Source organism: Malus domestica, chromosome 13 (assembly GCF_042453785.1).
Source record: "Malus domestica chromosome 13, GDT2T_hap1".
NCBI classification, from domain to species: domain Eukaryota; kingdom Viridiplantae; phylum Streptophyta; class Magnoliopsida; order Rosales; family Rosaceae; genus Malus; species Malus domestica.
In genome coordinates this window covers 11,817,963-11,833,565 of record NC_091673.1, presented here as the reverse complement: position 1 = coordinate 11,833,565, position 15,603 = coordinate 11,817,963, and the positions used below count along the sequence as shown (strand labels likewise).

Genomic DNA, 15,603 nt, shown 5'->3' with positions numbered 1-15,603 from the left:
TTACGACCTGATTTAGTTTTAGATGACGTGGTCCCGTGAATTCAAATAATTCAATTCTCGTTGAATTTTATATAACGTATTATGGAGGTTGGACCACTAAGAATAGGCAAAAAGTACGGGAAAAAAAAGGGAAAAGTCATTAGTTGACCCCACCAACCGGTGGGATTCACCGTACACGTGGTGGTGATAACAAGTGTCTTTATCAGTGGGCTAAGATCTTCCTCATCGAACGGCCTGTTTCCGCCTCCGTAGAATCGTTATCCTGAAACGCGCATCGGAGAAAACGAATTTCTCCGGCATTGACGAGCAGCTGACTTCACCTGTCCTGTTACAACAAATATATTTATTTACAGCCGAAAAATGTTTTAAGTCCGTACTTCTTGGATATATTCATGCGTTCTCATTTTTTACGAAATAACCGACAATCACAGAGAGAGAGAGAGAGAGAGAGAGAGAGAGAGAGAGAGAGAGAGGCTCTCACTGCTGGAAGATTTTCCTTTCGCTCGGATTTTGATTAAGTACTTTTGGGTTGATTTTGTTTTGCTTTTGATCGTTTTCTGTTATTTTTGTGAAATTATTGATCAAGTTTTTGTATTGGGTTTTGACGGGTTTAAGGCTTTGACTGAGGGAAGTTTTGGGATTACTTGGAGGGTTTATTGATGATGGAGAATCAGCTCGTGGGTTCAGAGATTCATGGATTCCGTACAATGCAAGGTGCGGATGTGTCTTCATTTTTTATTTGTAATTAAAATAATAAAAAAATCTGTTATTTTGCTCTCTGTGTGTGTAATTTGGTATATAATGGAAAGTGATTGGTTTTGATTATTGAAGCAATTGAATTTTTCATTGGATTATCGCCTTTCGGCAGTAATTTACATGTTCTGCGAAAGCAAGAGCATGGAATTCCTCACAGGAAGTGATATCTAGTGAATCCAGAAGCATGAATAACTTGTGGCCAGAGGAGGCTGAAATACCTCTGAACTCTTCCCGGCCCCTAGAAGGGATGGATAACGGTGACTTGCCACTCCCTATCTCCCTTTAAAAAAAAAAGATAGAAGCTATAAAGATAGTATTTTTATGTGCTAATTGGGAGAGAGAAAGAAATGCATATATGTGTCGAAAAGAACAGAGCCTTCTTTCTCGTCTTTATTGATCAATGATGACAGTTTGTGGGGAGTCGAGGAAACAAAGCTATTGAAAGGCTTCATCTTTATGGTTTCTGTGTTGTAGAGCGCGTATGGGAAGCAACCAAGTTGCTGGCTGAGCTCTTACAATGAAAGCTCAGGATGATTAGTGCCCATGTCCCCAGCCTAGAAATCCCAAAGAACCATGTCAAACTAAATTTTACTATTGCAATTTGCAAATTTGCGATAGTTTTTAGTAGGCAAGACTTACGGGGAATTGGGAACAAAGGAAAAGGCAAGGGAAGATAAAATGACATAGATTAGATATCAGGTTGATATTGTTCAAATGGTTGGATTGGATTTTTTTGTCTGTGTTGAATTCGTGTCCCTACGTGCCTCCCTCGTTCGTATTGCAGTTCCGATTATGGCTGCATTCTTGATCAGATTCCATAGTTTCACATGTTACTACCAGGATGTAAGGTCCCTTGCTTATTTTTCTTGTTGTGGGTTCTTGTTTCATGCACAGATTTGGATGTTGCGACTACTATGGAGGAAGCCAAATCAAGATGGCTCCGCCCAAATGAAATTCATGCAATACTTTACAATTACAAGTATTTCACCATCCAACTCAAGCCAGTGAACTCGCCCAAAAGTACGCATCTGTTACCGTTAATAGTGAGATGATTATGTTTTGTCGTATAACTATTGTCCCTTCTCACACTCAATTCATTCTTTTCTGATTTCAACAAATATTGAAACTGCTATGTTTCCTATCTTGGTCATTTTTTGTACAGGTGGCACTATTGTATTGTTTGACCGGAAGTTGCTTAGAAACTTCAGGAAAGATGGTCATAACTGGAAGAAGAAAAAGGATGGGAAGACAGTTAAGGAAGCTCATGAGCACTTGAAAGTAAGTTTCCATTTTTTATTTGCCTATTCTTTCTTATTCTTCTAAGGTGTTAGTTGTGCATACTGTTGAATATCAATTTTTTCAACAACCCCGTAGAGTTGGGATTCGGATTGATTATTGAAAAAGCTGCACCGACACTTGTATCATGGAAATTTCCTTTGTTCTCAGTTTTAAATATTGCAAGTTTTTTTTTTAATCAACTGCACATAATCTCCTTAATCAAAACTTGCCTGAAAATCCTGTACAAGTGCCAGAGCTTAGTTTGCCATGGAATGATTATTGACAGTTCTATCACATTTTTTTCATTTGTTTTAATCGTTCAGGTTGGTACTGAAGAAAGAGTGCATGTATATTATGCACATGGTGAGGACAGCCCAACCTTCGTCCGGAGGTGTTATTGGCTGCTTGATAAGTATGTAATTATTACAGTTTATATGGATCCATTAGTGTATCATATTGTTACTATTATCTCTTAGGGAGTAGTCTTACTGACAGTATTATTGTTTGTCTGGTTGCAGGAGTCTAGAACATATAGTTCTTGTTCATTACCGTGAAACACAAGAGGTGGTTTTTCTGTAGCTTTTTTTTTTTTTCCATGTTCAAGATTAAGTACTTTCAGAATTTGTGCTCCTTCTCAGGGCATGAATAGTTAAGTCTGTTATTGCTATTTTTCAACAATTTCCATTTAGGGGTTTAGGGTGAAACCAAGTGAGAACTTCGTAATACCTTCACGAACTTGCCAGTCTTTGGAACAAATTATTTGTTGCATTCTTTTCAGAAACCAACTAGATATTCTGATGGATTGTTTGCTTACTGCAGGGTTCTCCAGTCACGCCTGTGAATTCAAACTCTAGTTCCGTCTCTGACCCATCTGCTCCGTCATTTTTATCAGAAGAACATGATTCTGTGGCTAACAACGCATATTGTGCTGGTGAAAATGAGCTTCAAGGTGACTATATATGAACTTTCTGCACGATGACTTATATTATTCATTTTTTGTTTTGGAATAGGCTGTGTCATTTCAGGAAACCATAACAGAATTTGGAGTGTGGTGATGTTAGAAGAAATAAATTACTTTTCATGATAAGAATTGGTTTTTTCATTATTTCTTGATATTTTAATGATTTTTCCTTGTTTAGTGAAGGTTTGTTACTTCTAATCCCTATTGCTATTGTTCTTGGAAACGGATATTCAAGGTCCTTACTCTTTGGTTTTGATGGTCTACAGAGCTTGGTGACGGATTGACTGTTAATAATCATGAACAGAGGCTCCATGATATTAATACACTCGAATGGGATGAACTTCTGGTTAAAAATGATCTTGAAGGAGGTAAGTGACAAGATAACAGTTATTGCTAGAGCAGAACCCAGAGTGATGAAAATATTAACCATTATTCTCCCTGTCTCTTCTTTTCGGTGGGGGATTTTGTGGTGCCAGACAACATCTCAGGCTATGACCAGCAGAATCAAGTCGTGGGAAATGGCTCCATAAGTGGCGTAAGTAGAATTACTCATAATTCTTATTTTTTACTGCCCATTTATTGTAGTCCTTCCACATTGGCAATTTATTGTTTCGTTTACACACTGGCATTCAATTATTTAGCATACCTTTCATGATAAATGGTTTCTCTTTGCAGGGAGCCAGCAGTTTATCAGCTGAAATTTCTTCTTTTGGTAATTTAACCAATCCAACCGCGGGGAGTGAAAACATTCAGTTTAATCTTTCAGGCACTCCTTATGTTGAGACTCTGGTGGGTGATGTGAATTCAAATGTCCAGAGAAGGGATTATAATGCCAAGGCCGACGTTTTGCATAATAATGGATTACACAGTCAGGACAGTTTTGGAAGGTGGATAAACCAGATCATGACAGACTCTCCAGCCTCAGTGGAAGACCCAGTACTTGATTCCTCATTTTCAGCTGCCCAAAATTCATTTGCTTCTCCCACTATGAATCATCTTCAATCTTCTGTTCCTCAGCAAATATTTAACATAACTGATATCTCGCCTACATGGGCTTTTTCAAACGAAAAAACAAAGGTTATCCTCTTTGCTTTAAACCCCATATTCTACTACTTAGCATAAATTTCAGCCTCTAATCAAGTCCTTTTGCAGATTCTAATCACTGGCTTCTTACATCAAGAGTTTTTTCAACTTGCAAAGTCCGATCTACTTTGTATTTGTGGTGATGTATGCCTTCCTGCGGAAATTGTTCAAGCTGGGGTGTATCGCTGTTTTGTACCACCACATCTTCCAAGAGTAGTAAACCTTTTTATGAGCATTGATGGCCATAAACCCATCAGCCAAGTACTAAACTTCGAATATCGTGCTCCTGTTTTGAGTGATACATTAGTTTCTTCAGAAGGGAACAAATGGGAAGAATTCCAAGCACAGATGCGGCTTGCTTATTTGCTTTTCTCCTCATCTCACAGCCTCAATATTATATCTAGTAAAGTGCCCCCGAATGCCCTGAAAGAAGCCAAGAAGTTTTCCCACAGAACCTCTCACATATCTAATAACTGGCCATATTTGATGAAGGTTGTTGAAGACAACAAAACTCCCTTACAGCTGGCAAAGGATAGTCTGTTTGAACTAATTCTGAAGAACAGGCTAAAGGATTGGCTGCTGGAAAAGGTTGTTCAGGTCTCTAAAACAAAAGAGTATGATGCTCATGGTCAAGGAGTAATCCATTTATGTGCTATTCTAGAATATACATGGGCTGTTCGCTTGTTTTCATGGTCTGGCTTGTCGTTAGACTTTCGTGATAGACGTGGATGGACAGCCCTTCATTGGGCGGCATATTGCGGAAGGTATGCATTTATTCAGTTATTTGTTTTAAGTTGTATTTGTCTGAAACATATCTTGTACATCATTCACTACTTAGATGTTCTGTGTCTTCTTTAAGTTTTGGTACTCGTATACTAGAACTTACCCATCTCTATCCTCTGCTCGCGATAGCTTGAGCTTTTAAGTCAATAATTTTTATCTTCTGGATCATATTGATTTTGGGCATATATTTGTTTTACTTGCATCTGACATTGTTACATGCATTCTGTGATAAGATTGGAAGTATATCGTCCGAGGAGATTTTCTTAATGCTAAAACACTCCATGTGTAGGGAGAAAATGGTTGCAGTACTTTTATCTGCTGGTGCAAATCCAAACTTGGTCACAGACCCCACGCCAGATAACCCTGGTGGATCCACTGCTGCTGATTTTGCATTCATGAAGGGCTATGATGGCTTAGCAGCTTATCTTTCAGAGAAGGCTTTGGTAGAACAATTCAAGGCTATGAGCGTAGCTGGAAATGTTAGTGGCTCTCTTGAAATTAGCTCAACCTATGCAGCAAACTCTGAGAACCTCAGTGAGGAAGATCTATATCTGAAGGATACTTTGGCAGCTTATCGGACAACTGCAGATGCAGCAGCACGAATACAGGCTGCCTTCAGGGAGAACGCACTGAAAAAAAAGACTAAAGCGGTTCAGTATTCCATTCCAGAGGCTGAAGCACGTGGTATAATTGCAGCATTGAAAATTCAACATGCCTTTCGCAACTATGAGACAAAAAAGAAGATCCAAGCTGCTGCTCGCATTCAATATAGGTTTCGTACTTGGAAGATGCGTCAAGAATTCCTTAGTTTGCGCCGTCAAACTATCAAAATTCAAGTAAACCCTCTTCCCTCTTCCTCTTTCTGGTGTAGTTGGAAAGTGAATATAGCTGGTATGAGCCACACAGGGATATACCAAATCCTTTTGGAAGATCAAATTTAAATAGGAAAGATTTAGTCAATCTATTTAGTGTCAGTCAGTCGCCACTGAAAAACATTTATGATTGGTCAAATTGCAAGATTGTTTTGTTTTCAGTAGCTTTAACTTGGATTGTTACTTGTTGTTAGACAATGACTATAGCATGGAAGTTGCAGCTGGATTTGCATAACCAGTGTATGATTAACTCTTATAAGTCCAGGAAAACCCTGTTAATTGAATTGGCATCTTATGCAGGCTGCTTTTCGGGGCTTCCAAGTGCGGAGGCAGTACCGTAAAGTTCTCTGGTCAGTTGGAGTGCTTGAGAAAGTTGTTCTGAGATGGCGCTTAAAAAGAAGAGGGCTTCGTGGACTTAATGTGGCCCCGGCTGAAGTGAGTGTAGATCAGGATCAGGAAAGTGATACAGAAGAAGACTTCTACAGGGCCAGCCGGAAACAGGCTGAAGAGCGCGTTGAAAGATCTGTTATACGTGTTCAGGCCATGTTCCGCTCAAAGAAAGCACAAGAAGAATATACTAGGATGAAGATGGCTCACAATCAAGCAACGGTGAGTGATCTGGTTAGGATCTTCTTTCGGTGTTACGTTACAGTTCTGCAGATACATTAACCAATCAAATCTTTTATCTTCTACAGCTGGAATTCGATGATTTTCTCGACCCCGATGCTATCATGGATAATTGAAGAAATACCCGAGCTCCGGACGGGCAAATGACAACGTTTGGGGATGGTGCTCTCTGCTTGTGTATCCTGTACATCTTGTAAATGCCTAGAACAATTAGTTATGTGCCCTTTACCCTTTCAGATTGTTTCTAGGATTGTTGGGAGGCTCTTTCAGTGTTGTATGATCAGTAGTCGGTGCTAATATGCTTCTCGATTTTTAATGTTATCGTGAACGTTTTCAGCGCTACATCTCCAAATAATTCAGTGTTTTTAAGCTTAAACCTAATAAATTATTGAGGGGCTATGTTCAACCCTTTCGATTGGAAATGATATACGAATATAGCCTGCATTGTCCATTTAAAAATATTTTTTTGCAGGACTGTAATTCCAAAAAAAAATATGTTTAGCCATTTCGATTAGAGTTGACCTAAACCCTCGTATCCGAAAGGTATTTTTCTTCGTTTGCTTGTTTAGACATTAAATCTTTTTACACGAGGAATCGAAAACAAGATCTCAGGAGGAGTAAATGCACTCAACCACTTTAAATACAAACCTCTCGCAAACCACATCTGTATCCGTTATGAACCGTCAACGACCATTAGTACATCCAGCAATTTTTGTGATCTAGCTACTGGTTTGGTGCACAATTGATTTTCACGGGTAAGGGACCAGTGCAACGCAGGGAGACAATACTTATTGAATGGAAAGTGGGCACAAATACTACTTGCAGATGCCTAACTAAATGGCAGTGGAAAATAGAAAGAAAGCACAGAGGCAGAGTAGACGTTCTGTAAATATTTATTACTTCTGCAATCTAGTTACCAATACAGATTAAGAAAGCTAACACATCTATCCAGAACATAATAAAATGTAAAACGAAAAATAGTACTTTTACCGGAGAGCATCTGTTGCAGAAAACTAACACGGTAGGTTTCGAAGCAAAAAACTGGTACCTAAGATAACATATCCACTTCACACGAGCACCTATGCTTAGAAATCGCCATCATCAAGTCAACCGGACAGCATCTGTTGCAGGAAACTACCATCTGGACCGCCAGTGGCATGGTTGCTTGTCCATTCATAAACTATTTGATGTATTGGGACAGCCACTTGAAGCCTTCACCATACCCCATCTTGCGGACAATACTGCACATGAACACTTCAAGGGGGCGGACATTGGAATCGGCCAGATTGACCTTCCCCTTACCTGTGGTGAAGTTAGTCAGGCCCAAATGGTAACGTAGCTCATCCTCTGATGCAGCATAAGGTATGTCGATCTTGTTTCCCAAGATAAGAAACGGGGCAGTTGCCAATGACTCGTCAGAGAGAAGAGCATCGAGCTCCTTCTTTGACTCTGCAAATCTCTCCTTGTCGTAAGCATCAACCAGGTACACCACAGCATCCACCTAAACAATCAAAAGAGCATAGAATATCTATGAATATATCGCACATCACGTTAAGAAAAATCTTGAACTAATCCCCAATTTGAAAAAATTATCCTAGGTTGGGCACTAACAAGTCACCCTTGACACCCGGAATCAATATAAACCAAAATAACAATCAATTGGCATTAAAATAAGCAGAAAAACAAAACTCTTGACTGCAACCCTGCACCTACAACTACAAGTTCAAGTGACTGGGAACAAAATAACACAAAATCCACTGAATTTTTCACCACATGAATGCGATATCAAAACCCCGGCGTTGCTTAAATATTCATTCAGTCAAGGTTAAAAACCATCATCCTATATTCCAATGGCGGTTCAATCCATTGTATATATATGCCCACAAAAGTACCATACACTCGCCGCATGTATATGATGCATTTTCATATTTTTCGGGTTTAGGGTTTTCATTTTTTTTTATCGAACACCTACACCATGCAACCACAATTTCGAAAAATAAATCAGATCAAACACTAAATTAGCACATCAAAAGTAGAGGAACCGAAATTTGAATAAATAATTGGAGTAAAATGTCAACCTTGGCGTAATAGTCCTTCCAGACTCTGCGAGCGACCTGATGCCCGCCCAAATCAAAGGCCTTGAACTTAATCATCCCAATACTCAGCTCCTCCGACGTCGGATGCTGCGTCGGTTGGTGCTGAACTAATCTCTGCAACCACCAAATCAAAAACCCTAAATTCTTCAATCCAAAATTCAAATTCAAATTAGCAATTAAAAGATTCAAATAAATCAACACCTCATCTTTGAGCATGTGAAGCAAGGTGGTCTTTCCGGCATTATCGAGCCCTAAGAACAAGATCTTGGCCTCCTTCTGCCATAGCCCTAGAGAAGCCAGAACTCCATAGAACCAATCCACCAGAAACATGGTTTCTTCTCTCCTCTTTCAGTCGGAGCAGATATTCAAATCGCGAAAGTTTGAATTTTCCAAAGACAAAAATTTAGACGAGATTTTCCCAAGAAAGTGACGGAAAATCCTAATTTTCTGTTTTGGTTGGCATTTTGAAAGATTTTCCGGGAAAATATATTAATACGGGGACTGTCAGAGTGCGTAAGCTGGACAGGGTGTGACTGCTTTGGTAGGTAAGCGGAGGGGTTCGGTGAAGAAGGTGGTGACGTGGAGCCGGTGAATAAGTACGGTGACTGGGAAATGCCGGTTTTGGGAGTGCGGACCCTACGTGGAAATATGTTATTGGATGGTATGCGTCATTAGGCTGTGTCCTCGTGTGCCAGCCATCGATTTGGAAACTGGTAGTGGGAATGATCCCCATTCTTTTCTTTGTCCTTGACATAAATGGATGCGTGAAGTAATCTTAGGCCGTAATCATCACTTTTTTTATTTCTTAATTTGAATTTCGTGGACACGACTTTCTATCAATTTATTTATTTTGTATTAGAGCATTTCTAACGACAATGTAAATGCTTTGAAATGTGTAATATACATTTTTGGTTGAACCGGAAATACAAAATAAGATAAATACATCTTATCGTTGGATGAGAGATTTTTTAGTATGCTGGAAAGATTAACACATCACATGTCATTTACAAGTGCAGAGACACTTGAAAAGTAAAACTTTCCTCCACTTATATTATGGCATATGATATATCATCCTGTATTTCGAACATTCCAAAAAATTTATGCCATTGGAGATGTTTCTAGTAACGCGATATATTTGGGTGATAAAAACGGTATTTAGGAGGACTCAAACTCCAATGTAAAAATGAATGCCCTTGACCAATTGAGTTACAAAGCTCTCGAGAATGCTTTTGTAAGATACACTTCTAGATTTTCCCGTCAAATGGTAGATAGAGCGATTTTGGTTATCTAAAACGCTCTTAGCCGTTCTGCAATCTTGAACAAGAAGAAATCCATGCTCATGGAAAGACAAATGAATCCATCATAGAAGGGAAAAATGGATTAAACAACAAAGATTTCCAAAAGTAAGTGAATACGAAACTGCTCAGAACCAAAAACAGAGCTTAATAAGATTCATAATTCATCATAAAAGAATCACGATCTAGTTCAGGAAGCACAGATTTAAAATCGAACATTGCGACAAATGATATACCATGAGTTGTTAATCCATCAATCCGATCAAACTCGAATAAGAAATCCCTCTTCCATTATAATTGTGGTCAGAAACTACAAATTCGCAGGAAAATTTACCACACATACTGAGCAGAAATGTTATCCACCTACACTAATCTCTATTTGATATATTGGGAGACCCACTTGAAGCCATCCCCGTACCCCATCTTGCGCACGATACTGCACATGAAAACCTCGAGAGGGCGAACAGTGGAGTCTGTAAGATTCACCTTCCCCTTGCCAGTTGTGAAATTGGTCAGTCCTAGATGATATCGGAGTTCATCTTCTGAAGCAGCATAAGGGATGTCGATCTTGTTGCCCAGCACAAGAAATGGAACCGTTGCAAGGCTCTCATCTGAAAGGAGGGCATCCAGCTCCTTCTTTGATTCTGCAAAACGATCCTTGTCGTATGCATCAACCAGATAAACCACTGCATCAACCTGTTCACAGCGGAGAAAATGGAAAACTTGCAGCAATTAGGATGTAAATCAGCAAAATCCAAGAGAAATTCAAGACAACTTAAATTCTCTAACAACAATCACGGCCAAGAATATGGACCATAAACGCCATACGACAAACTAGAAACTTGAGAGAAAAAAGGAATTATGGAACTTAATATATTTGGTCAAGGAGAGGTTGGAGCAGGAACTGAGAATTTTATATGGAATCATGAAGCGGTGAGACTTGGTGTATCAAGGGGAAATCAAAATGAATGCAAGCATGTAGCTACTAAGCATCTATTCTGATAAAGAAGTCATCAAGTCTGATCCAAAATAAAATCACAATAGATTGGTTCACTTGCAAAGAGAAGCAACCACAACTAAATCTTCCAATGTCTGGAATAGCGGAGTCATAAAGTCCACTTTCCATAATATAGTTGTCTTCTCTTTGTTCACTCTTCTTGATGAATGACTTCTCCATTAGGAAGCATGGAGAAGGTTTATGAAGTGATTTATTAAAACTAGATAGCATGGACGTGGATACGTGACTTTTGAAAAGATAGGACTCTTGCAAAATTAAAGGTCCAGACTCTGAATCATAGAAAATTGAGTTGAAACAATTTCCCATATGTTGGAAAGAAACAGGAAAATAATAGCAGAAAAACACGGATAGAAGGAGACGGAGAATAAAGGTTCATTTGGTTTAGTGTGTTTAACCAGACTCTGATGTTTTTATCAAATGTAAATAATCACTGTCAAGTTAACTCACAAGGAAATGTTTTGTGACTTGTTCGTAATGAGAGAGTAAGTTTTCAACTCTAAGACCAAGCCACAATCATGAAGCATGATGGCATTTTTAAGGACATCACGTCTGGAAAGATACTTAGTAAAATACCTCCTGGTAAAAAGAAAAGAGGTGCTCTCTGCAAAACCTCCACCGTAAATGTTTGCCTCCCATGAATCAGATAAACTCAAGGAAATTTCATCCGGGATTATGAAGGCAAAACATGCTGACCAGCGGGTGCAAACAAATGTATTGCAACCCGATTGTTGGGTTAGAACATGTATGCAGACAAGGAGCTACAATATAATCATAATGTACTGCGCAACAAAGACAAACATCGAAATATAGAAATAAATGAAGTTTGAAACAACCTGTCCCAAGTTGAAATCGATCGAAATCTCAAAAACTACAGCATTGTTGATATTTTCGAATCGAAAAAACATAACTTCCACTCAATCAAAACAAAACAAGAGATCACGATTCACATACAAGTAGTGGCCGGAGTTATAGTGAAAGTATGAAGTTCATACACCAAAGCAATATGCGGATAAAAAATTCAGCTGAAAATTACTATCCAATCAAATTCCAACACTACCAATTCAACAAATCTAATACCTTAGCATAGTAATCCTTCCAGACTCGCCGAGCGATCGAGTGTCCGCCCAAATCAAAAGCCTTGAACTTAATCTTCCCAATGCTCAGCTCCTCCGACGTGGGATGCTGGGTCGGCTGGTGCTGCACCAATCTCTGCAACAAAACCCACCACCACATTCACACACATTCCTCAAAAACAACAAAAACCCAGCAAAGATTCAACCTCAAAAACGAGGACTCAGAGAAAGAGAATCAAACCTCGTCCTTCAACATGTGGAGGAGGGTTGTCTTGCCGGCATTGTCGAGACCCAGAAACAGAATCTTGGCCTCCTTCTGCCACAGCCCAAGGGAGGCGAGGACGCCGTAGAACCAGTCGAGCAGAAACATGGCAGCGGCTGATTCTTCTCCGGGAGCAGATCGGCGGAGTTTTTAAGGAAGGACCAAAACACCCACAACGAATCGGGGGAGAAGAGATCGAATGGGAGGGGATTTAACAAATGGGTTTGTGGGGATTTGTCGTTTTGGTGGTGACAACCGAATCCTGTTCAGCGGTACAACTGGAGGAGCCTGGACTCTGATGGGTTCTGCAAGTGGCGGTGGTGAGGAAATATGTGATGAATAATTAGGGAAATATATATATATTTGTATTTTCTGGAAATTAATATTATATGCTTTACCTAATATATTTAAGGATGTGCTATCCACACATCATTTTTTATTTCTCACACATCCTTGTTAATTTATATCCGTTGATCTTTTTCATTTCATCTGATCTGACGGTCAAAAATTAGAAAGATGTATGAGAAGTAAAAAGGGGTGTGTGGATATCACACCTATATATTTATGTAATTTTGGTTGTCTTTTGACTTCTTGTCATGTTACTACACATACCTCTCTGTCGCTTTGACTTTTGACCATCAACGCGAATGGGAAATTATTTAGGTGTCTTAGTTAGTTAGGAAATGATCATTTCCGAATTCCTTTTCCTTAATTTTCTTTATCAAATAATTTGGATATTTGATATTTGATTTAACAGTTAAAGTTATTATAACTTTTAGAATTGGTCTGTATTTTTAGTTGTTGAATCAAATTTCAAAGATTCGGATTGTTTAATAAAAAATATTAGATGGAAGGGATCCTTTCCTCTTAGCTAAATAAGATGAAATACCTCCCATTTTCACAATAAAATTAAAATAGATACCTCTATGTTCCAAATTGAAATGGTTCATTAGTTGACTGAAATTCGAAATCTTTTCCTTTTCAATTTTCCACTTAAACATTGTTTATTTTACAACAAAAATAAAATTTACGTTGAATTTTGGCGGGCCTATCTACCAACTCACCTTGTATAAGTTGGGTTGGGTTCTAACATTAACTTTATTTTGGCATAAAAATTTGACAACTCGGTCAGTAGGCGAATTGAGTTAGGTTGAAGTACTATTAATTACATTAGGATTGACTCACCTGAACCATAATAATTTTTAAACATACATGTATATTAAATAGATTTATAAATAAAATTTAGTTAATTTTAAATACAATTGTTTATTAATGCTTGATTCCAATTTATGACATCATTATAAATAGTTCAACATAAATTTCTGATTTCGATGCCCGCTTATTACCCATTTCTACGTACACCAATTCCTACTCATGCTTATTTCGATTCTTAGTTAGTAAACACAACTTTATCGTTCTATGTGTTCTAATTGGCACATAAATTAATGTTAAATAATAAAGTGACAAATATTGATAATCCATAAAAAACCTTACTTTAAGATAATCTTCTTCACATTGGTTTGTATCACAAATTCACAATGGTCGTCACTAGAGTCAATGAGAGATTAGAGCAACCCCATCCCTAAAAAATAAGTTGGCCTAAAGTTCATTTAATCCACCCAAATGAATACTAATTGACTCAAATGAACAGTAATTGGCCAAGTACATATTCACCCCTAAAAAATGAGCTGGGCAACAGTCTATTCAATTCGTATTAAAATATTATTAAATTTTTTTTTATAAAATAATAATAAAAATTTTTATTTTTAATTTCGGATATAATTTTTAATCAATCTTGTCACGCCACGTGTTATTTTCCGAAAGTACAATTTTTGTGAAAGATGGTTAGGTATTTATATATATATATAATAATCTTTTGTTTTTTTATGTATTTTTAAACAGAAATCCAACCGCCCAAAAGTGGACACGTGGCCCAGGTAAGATCTAACCTTTTTTTTTTAATGCTGGAATGCGCGCGTGTATTCCACTCGCTAGCGGCAATAAAAAGAAAATTCACATGGTTGACGTCAGCTGGCATCATGTAGGCCGGTCTCTTGCTCAGTCCATTATGTGTTGTGCTCAAAGCTGGCCTCCACTTTGGGCCAGCCTATTGGGTGGGGTGGAGTGGGTTTTTGGGGGAGCTGACCTAAAAAATAGACTTTGAATTAGCACATTTGTCAGGGGTGGAAGTGATCTAAGGGAAAGCACATGGACGCAGGGGAGGGGAATGGCTGGGTGTATTTTGAGTTTCTTCAAGTAAAAAAGGTAAAAGAAAATAATATTGGGTCTGTGATGATAACAATAAAGCCCAATTATACTAATACTGGGCACATGATGTCCAGCCCAACCCAAGCCCAAATTTTTCAATCGGTACTAAAAGGGTACTTTCGTCATTACGAAAATACAAGACCCGGCAGCTAGGGTTTTGGAGGAGCTCTCATATAAAGCTCAACTTCCCATTTTACAGCGGCGAAGAGAACCCTAAACCACCCAAGCGTCGTCGCTGCTATTTCCAACGTTCTCTTTCCGGTTCGTCTCCCTCTCTCTCTATCACTCTCTCATATGTCTCTCTCTAACTCGATCAGTATCTCCACTCCATTTTGGTGCTGATTACGTGTATTGTGATCTGGGTTTTTTTGGATTTGCAGAGATGGCCAAGTCGAAGAATCACACCGCCCACAACCAGTCGCGCAAGGCCCACAGGAACGGCATCAAGAAGCCTAAGAGGCACCGCCACACTTCCACCAAAGGGGTATCCATTTTACCTTTCTATATCTCATCAATTTTTGCATTACTTTAATTTTGTTTTGTTAATAATTGCTTATGGGTTTAATTATTTGGATTCTGGGTTTTATTTGTTGAACTTTGGATTTTAATTTTTGAGTTCTGGGTTTTAATTTTCGGGGTTTGGGTTTCAGATGGACCCCAAGTTTCTGAGGAACCAGAGGTATGCCAGGAAGCACAACAACACCAAGAATGAATCTGCCTCCGGGGAAGAGTAGAGTGAGACCTTCAAAATCATGGCTCTGATTGGGGTTTTCTCGATTAGGGTTTGTTGATTTCGATGTCAATTTATGTTTAATTTGCTGTTAGTAACATAGTAGTCTGATGTTACTCTGGTGGGCTTTATTTCAACTTAATGTACGAGCATCACTCTTGAGATTGCTACTTTTGTTAAAGAGATTGAGTTTTTGAGATAATTTTTTTGTGGTTTTGCATTCATTTATTGATTGAAATCGATGAGTGCTCACTCTTAAATCTTATTAGTGCAAGTTATTTATTTACTACCATGATATGGAATTTCAGTTTTGTTTAGTTGTTCAGATTGTGGTTGATATTGGTATTGTGCCCTGTCAGGTATTTTCCCTGCTAGCTGCTCCGGTTTTTTATTAAGCATTTTTGGTTGGACACATTATTTGTGAAGGATTTTAGCATCAGAAATGCGTATGTATTAAGTTTGTTGTATCTTGGGTTTCATGGTCTGGTCCATTTTCTGAGA

At 38.5% G+C, this 15,603-nt stretch overlaps 4 protein-coding genes and 1 non-coding gene across 6 annotated transcripts; 2 read left to right on the top strand and 3 right to left on the bottom strand.

The window, feature by feature from the left end:
• Nucleotides 1-105: 105 nt before the first annotated feature.
• LOC139190605 (calmodulin-binding transcription activator 5-like) lies at nucleotides 106-6,782 on the top strand. 2 transcript variants are annotated; one of them, XM_070810980.1, is made up of 14 exons: nucleotides 232-518; nucleotides 616-714; nucleotides 1,651-1,776; nucleotides 1,919-2,034; nucleotides 2,358-2,446; nucleotides 2,553-2,598; nucleotides 2,854-2,983; nucleotides 3,262-3,363; nucleotides 3,472-3,530; nucleotides 3,671-4,072; nucleotides 4,148-4,842; nucleotides 5,151-5,697; nucleotides 6,034-6,342; nucleotides 6,429-6,782. In XM_070810980.1, exons 2-14 carry the CDS (start codon nucleotides 660-662, stop codon nucleotides 6,474-6,476), a joined length of 2,724 nt encoding a protein of 907 aa, XP_070667081.1. In that variant the 5' UTR covers nucleotides 232-518; nucleotides 616-659; the 3' UTR covers nucleotides 6,477-6,782. The 2 variants fall into 2 exon arrangements, with proteins under 2 accessions (XP_070667080.1, XP_070667081.1); XM_070810979.1 differs by having other exon boundaries at nucleotides 106-714.
• A 453-nt stretch (nucleotides 6,783-7,235) lies between these two features.
• Nucleotides 7,236-9,151, bottom strand: LOC139190604 (small COPII coat GTPase SAR1A-like). The gene is made up of 3 exons (XM_070810978.1): nucleotides 8,658-9,151; nucleotides 8,439-8,570; nucleotides 7,236-7,861 (listed from the first exon to the last, which is right to left on the bottom strand). Exons 1-3 carry the CDS (start codon nucleotides 8,784-8,786, stop codon nucleotides 7,541-7,543), a joined length of 582 nt encoding a protein of 193 aa, XP_070667079.1. The 5' UTR covers nucleotides 8,787-9,151; the 3' UTR covers nucleotides 7,236-7,540.
• Nucleotides 9,152-9,898: 747 nt separating this feature from the next.
• On the bottom strand, nucleotides 9,899-12,461 carry LOC139190603 (small COPII coat GTPase SAR1A-like). The gene is made up of 3 exons (XM_070810977.1): nucleotides 12,084-12,461; nucleotides 11,847-11,978; nucleotides 9,899-10,447 (listed from the first exon to the last, which is right to left on the bottom strand). The coding sequence occupies exons 1-3, from the start codon at nucleotides 12,210-12,212 to the stop codon at nucleotides 10,127-10,129; spliced, it is 582 nt and encodes a 193-aa protein (XP_070667078.1). The 5' UTR covers nucleotides 12,213-12,461; the 3' UTR covers nucleotides 9,899-10,126.
• LOC114822397 (small nucleolar RNA snoR83) lies at nucleotides 11,313-11,440 on the bottom strand. Its single transcript, XR_003770475.1, has one exon. It is a non-coding gene; the product is annotated as a small nucleolar RNA snoR83 (small nucleolar RNA).
• Nucleotides 12,462-14,513: 2,052 nt separating the features above from the next.
• Nucleotides 14,514-15,304, top strand: LOC139190602 (large ribosomal subunit protein eL29z-like). Its single transcript, XM_070810976.1, has 3 exons — nucleotides 14,514-14,633; nucleotides 14,753-14,856; nucleotides 15,023-15,304. The coding sequence occupies exons 2-3, from the start codon at nucleotides 14,755-14,757 to the stop codon at nucleotides 15,104-15,106; spliced, it is 186 nt and encodes a 61-aa protein (XP_070667077.1). The 5' UTR covers nucleotides 14,514-14,633; nucleotides 14,753-14,754; the 3' UTR covers nucleotides 15,107-15,304.
• The last annotated feature ends 299 nt before the right edge of the window (nucleotides 15,305-15,603 follow it).

Coding starts and splice junctions, on each gene's coding strand:
- LOC139190605 (XM_070810979.1), top strand. CDS start 660: ATGATGGAGAATCAGCTCGTGGGTTCAGAGATTCATGGATTCCGTACA. Junction 2,984..3,261: donor TGGTGAAAATGAGCTTCAAG/GTGACTATATAT, acceptor GATGGTCTACAG/AGCTTGGTGACGGATTGACT. Junction 4,073..4,147: donor TTTCAAACGAAAAAACAAAG/GTTATCCTCTTT, acceptor GTCCTTTTGCAG/ATTCTAATCACTGGCTTCTT.
- LOC139190604 (XM_070810978.1), bottom strand. CDS start 8,786: ATGTTTCTGGTGGATTGGTTCTATGGAGTTCTGGCTTCTCTAGGGCTA. Junction 8,571..8,657: donor TTCACATGCTCAAAGATGAG/GTGTTGATTTAT, acceptor TGGTGGTTGCAG/AGATTAGTTCAGCACCAACC. Junction 7,862..8,438: donor GGAAGGACTATTACGCCAAG/GTTGACATTTTA, acceptor TTGATTGTTTAG/GTGGATGCTGTGGTGTACCT.
- LOC139190603 (XM_070810977.1), bottom strand. CDS start 12,212: ATGTTTCTGCTCGACTGGTTCTACGGCGTCCTCGCCTCCCTTGGGCTG. Junction 11,979..12,083: donor TCCACATGTTGAAGGACGAG/GTTTGATTCTCT, acceptor GTTTTGTTGCAG/AGATTGGTGCAGCACCAGCC. Junction 10,448..11,846: donor GGAAGGATTACTATGCTAAG/GTATTAGATTTG, acceptor CGCTGTGAACAG/GTTGATGCAGTGGTTTATCT.
- LOC139190602 (XM_070810976.1), top strand. CDS start 14,755: ATGGCCAAGTCGAAGAATCACACCGCCCACAACCAGTCGCGCAAGGCC. Junction 14,857..15,022: donor GCCACACTTCCACCAAAGGG/GTATCCATTTTA, acceptor TTTGGGTTTCAG/ATGGACCCCAAGTTTCTGAG.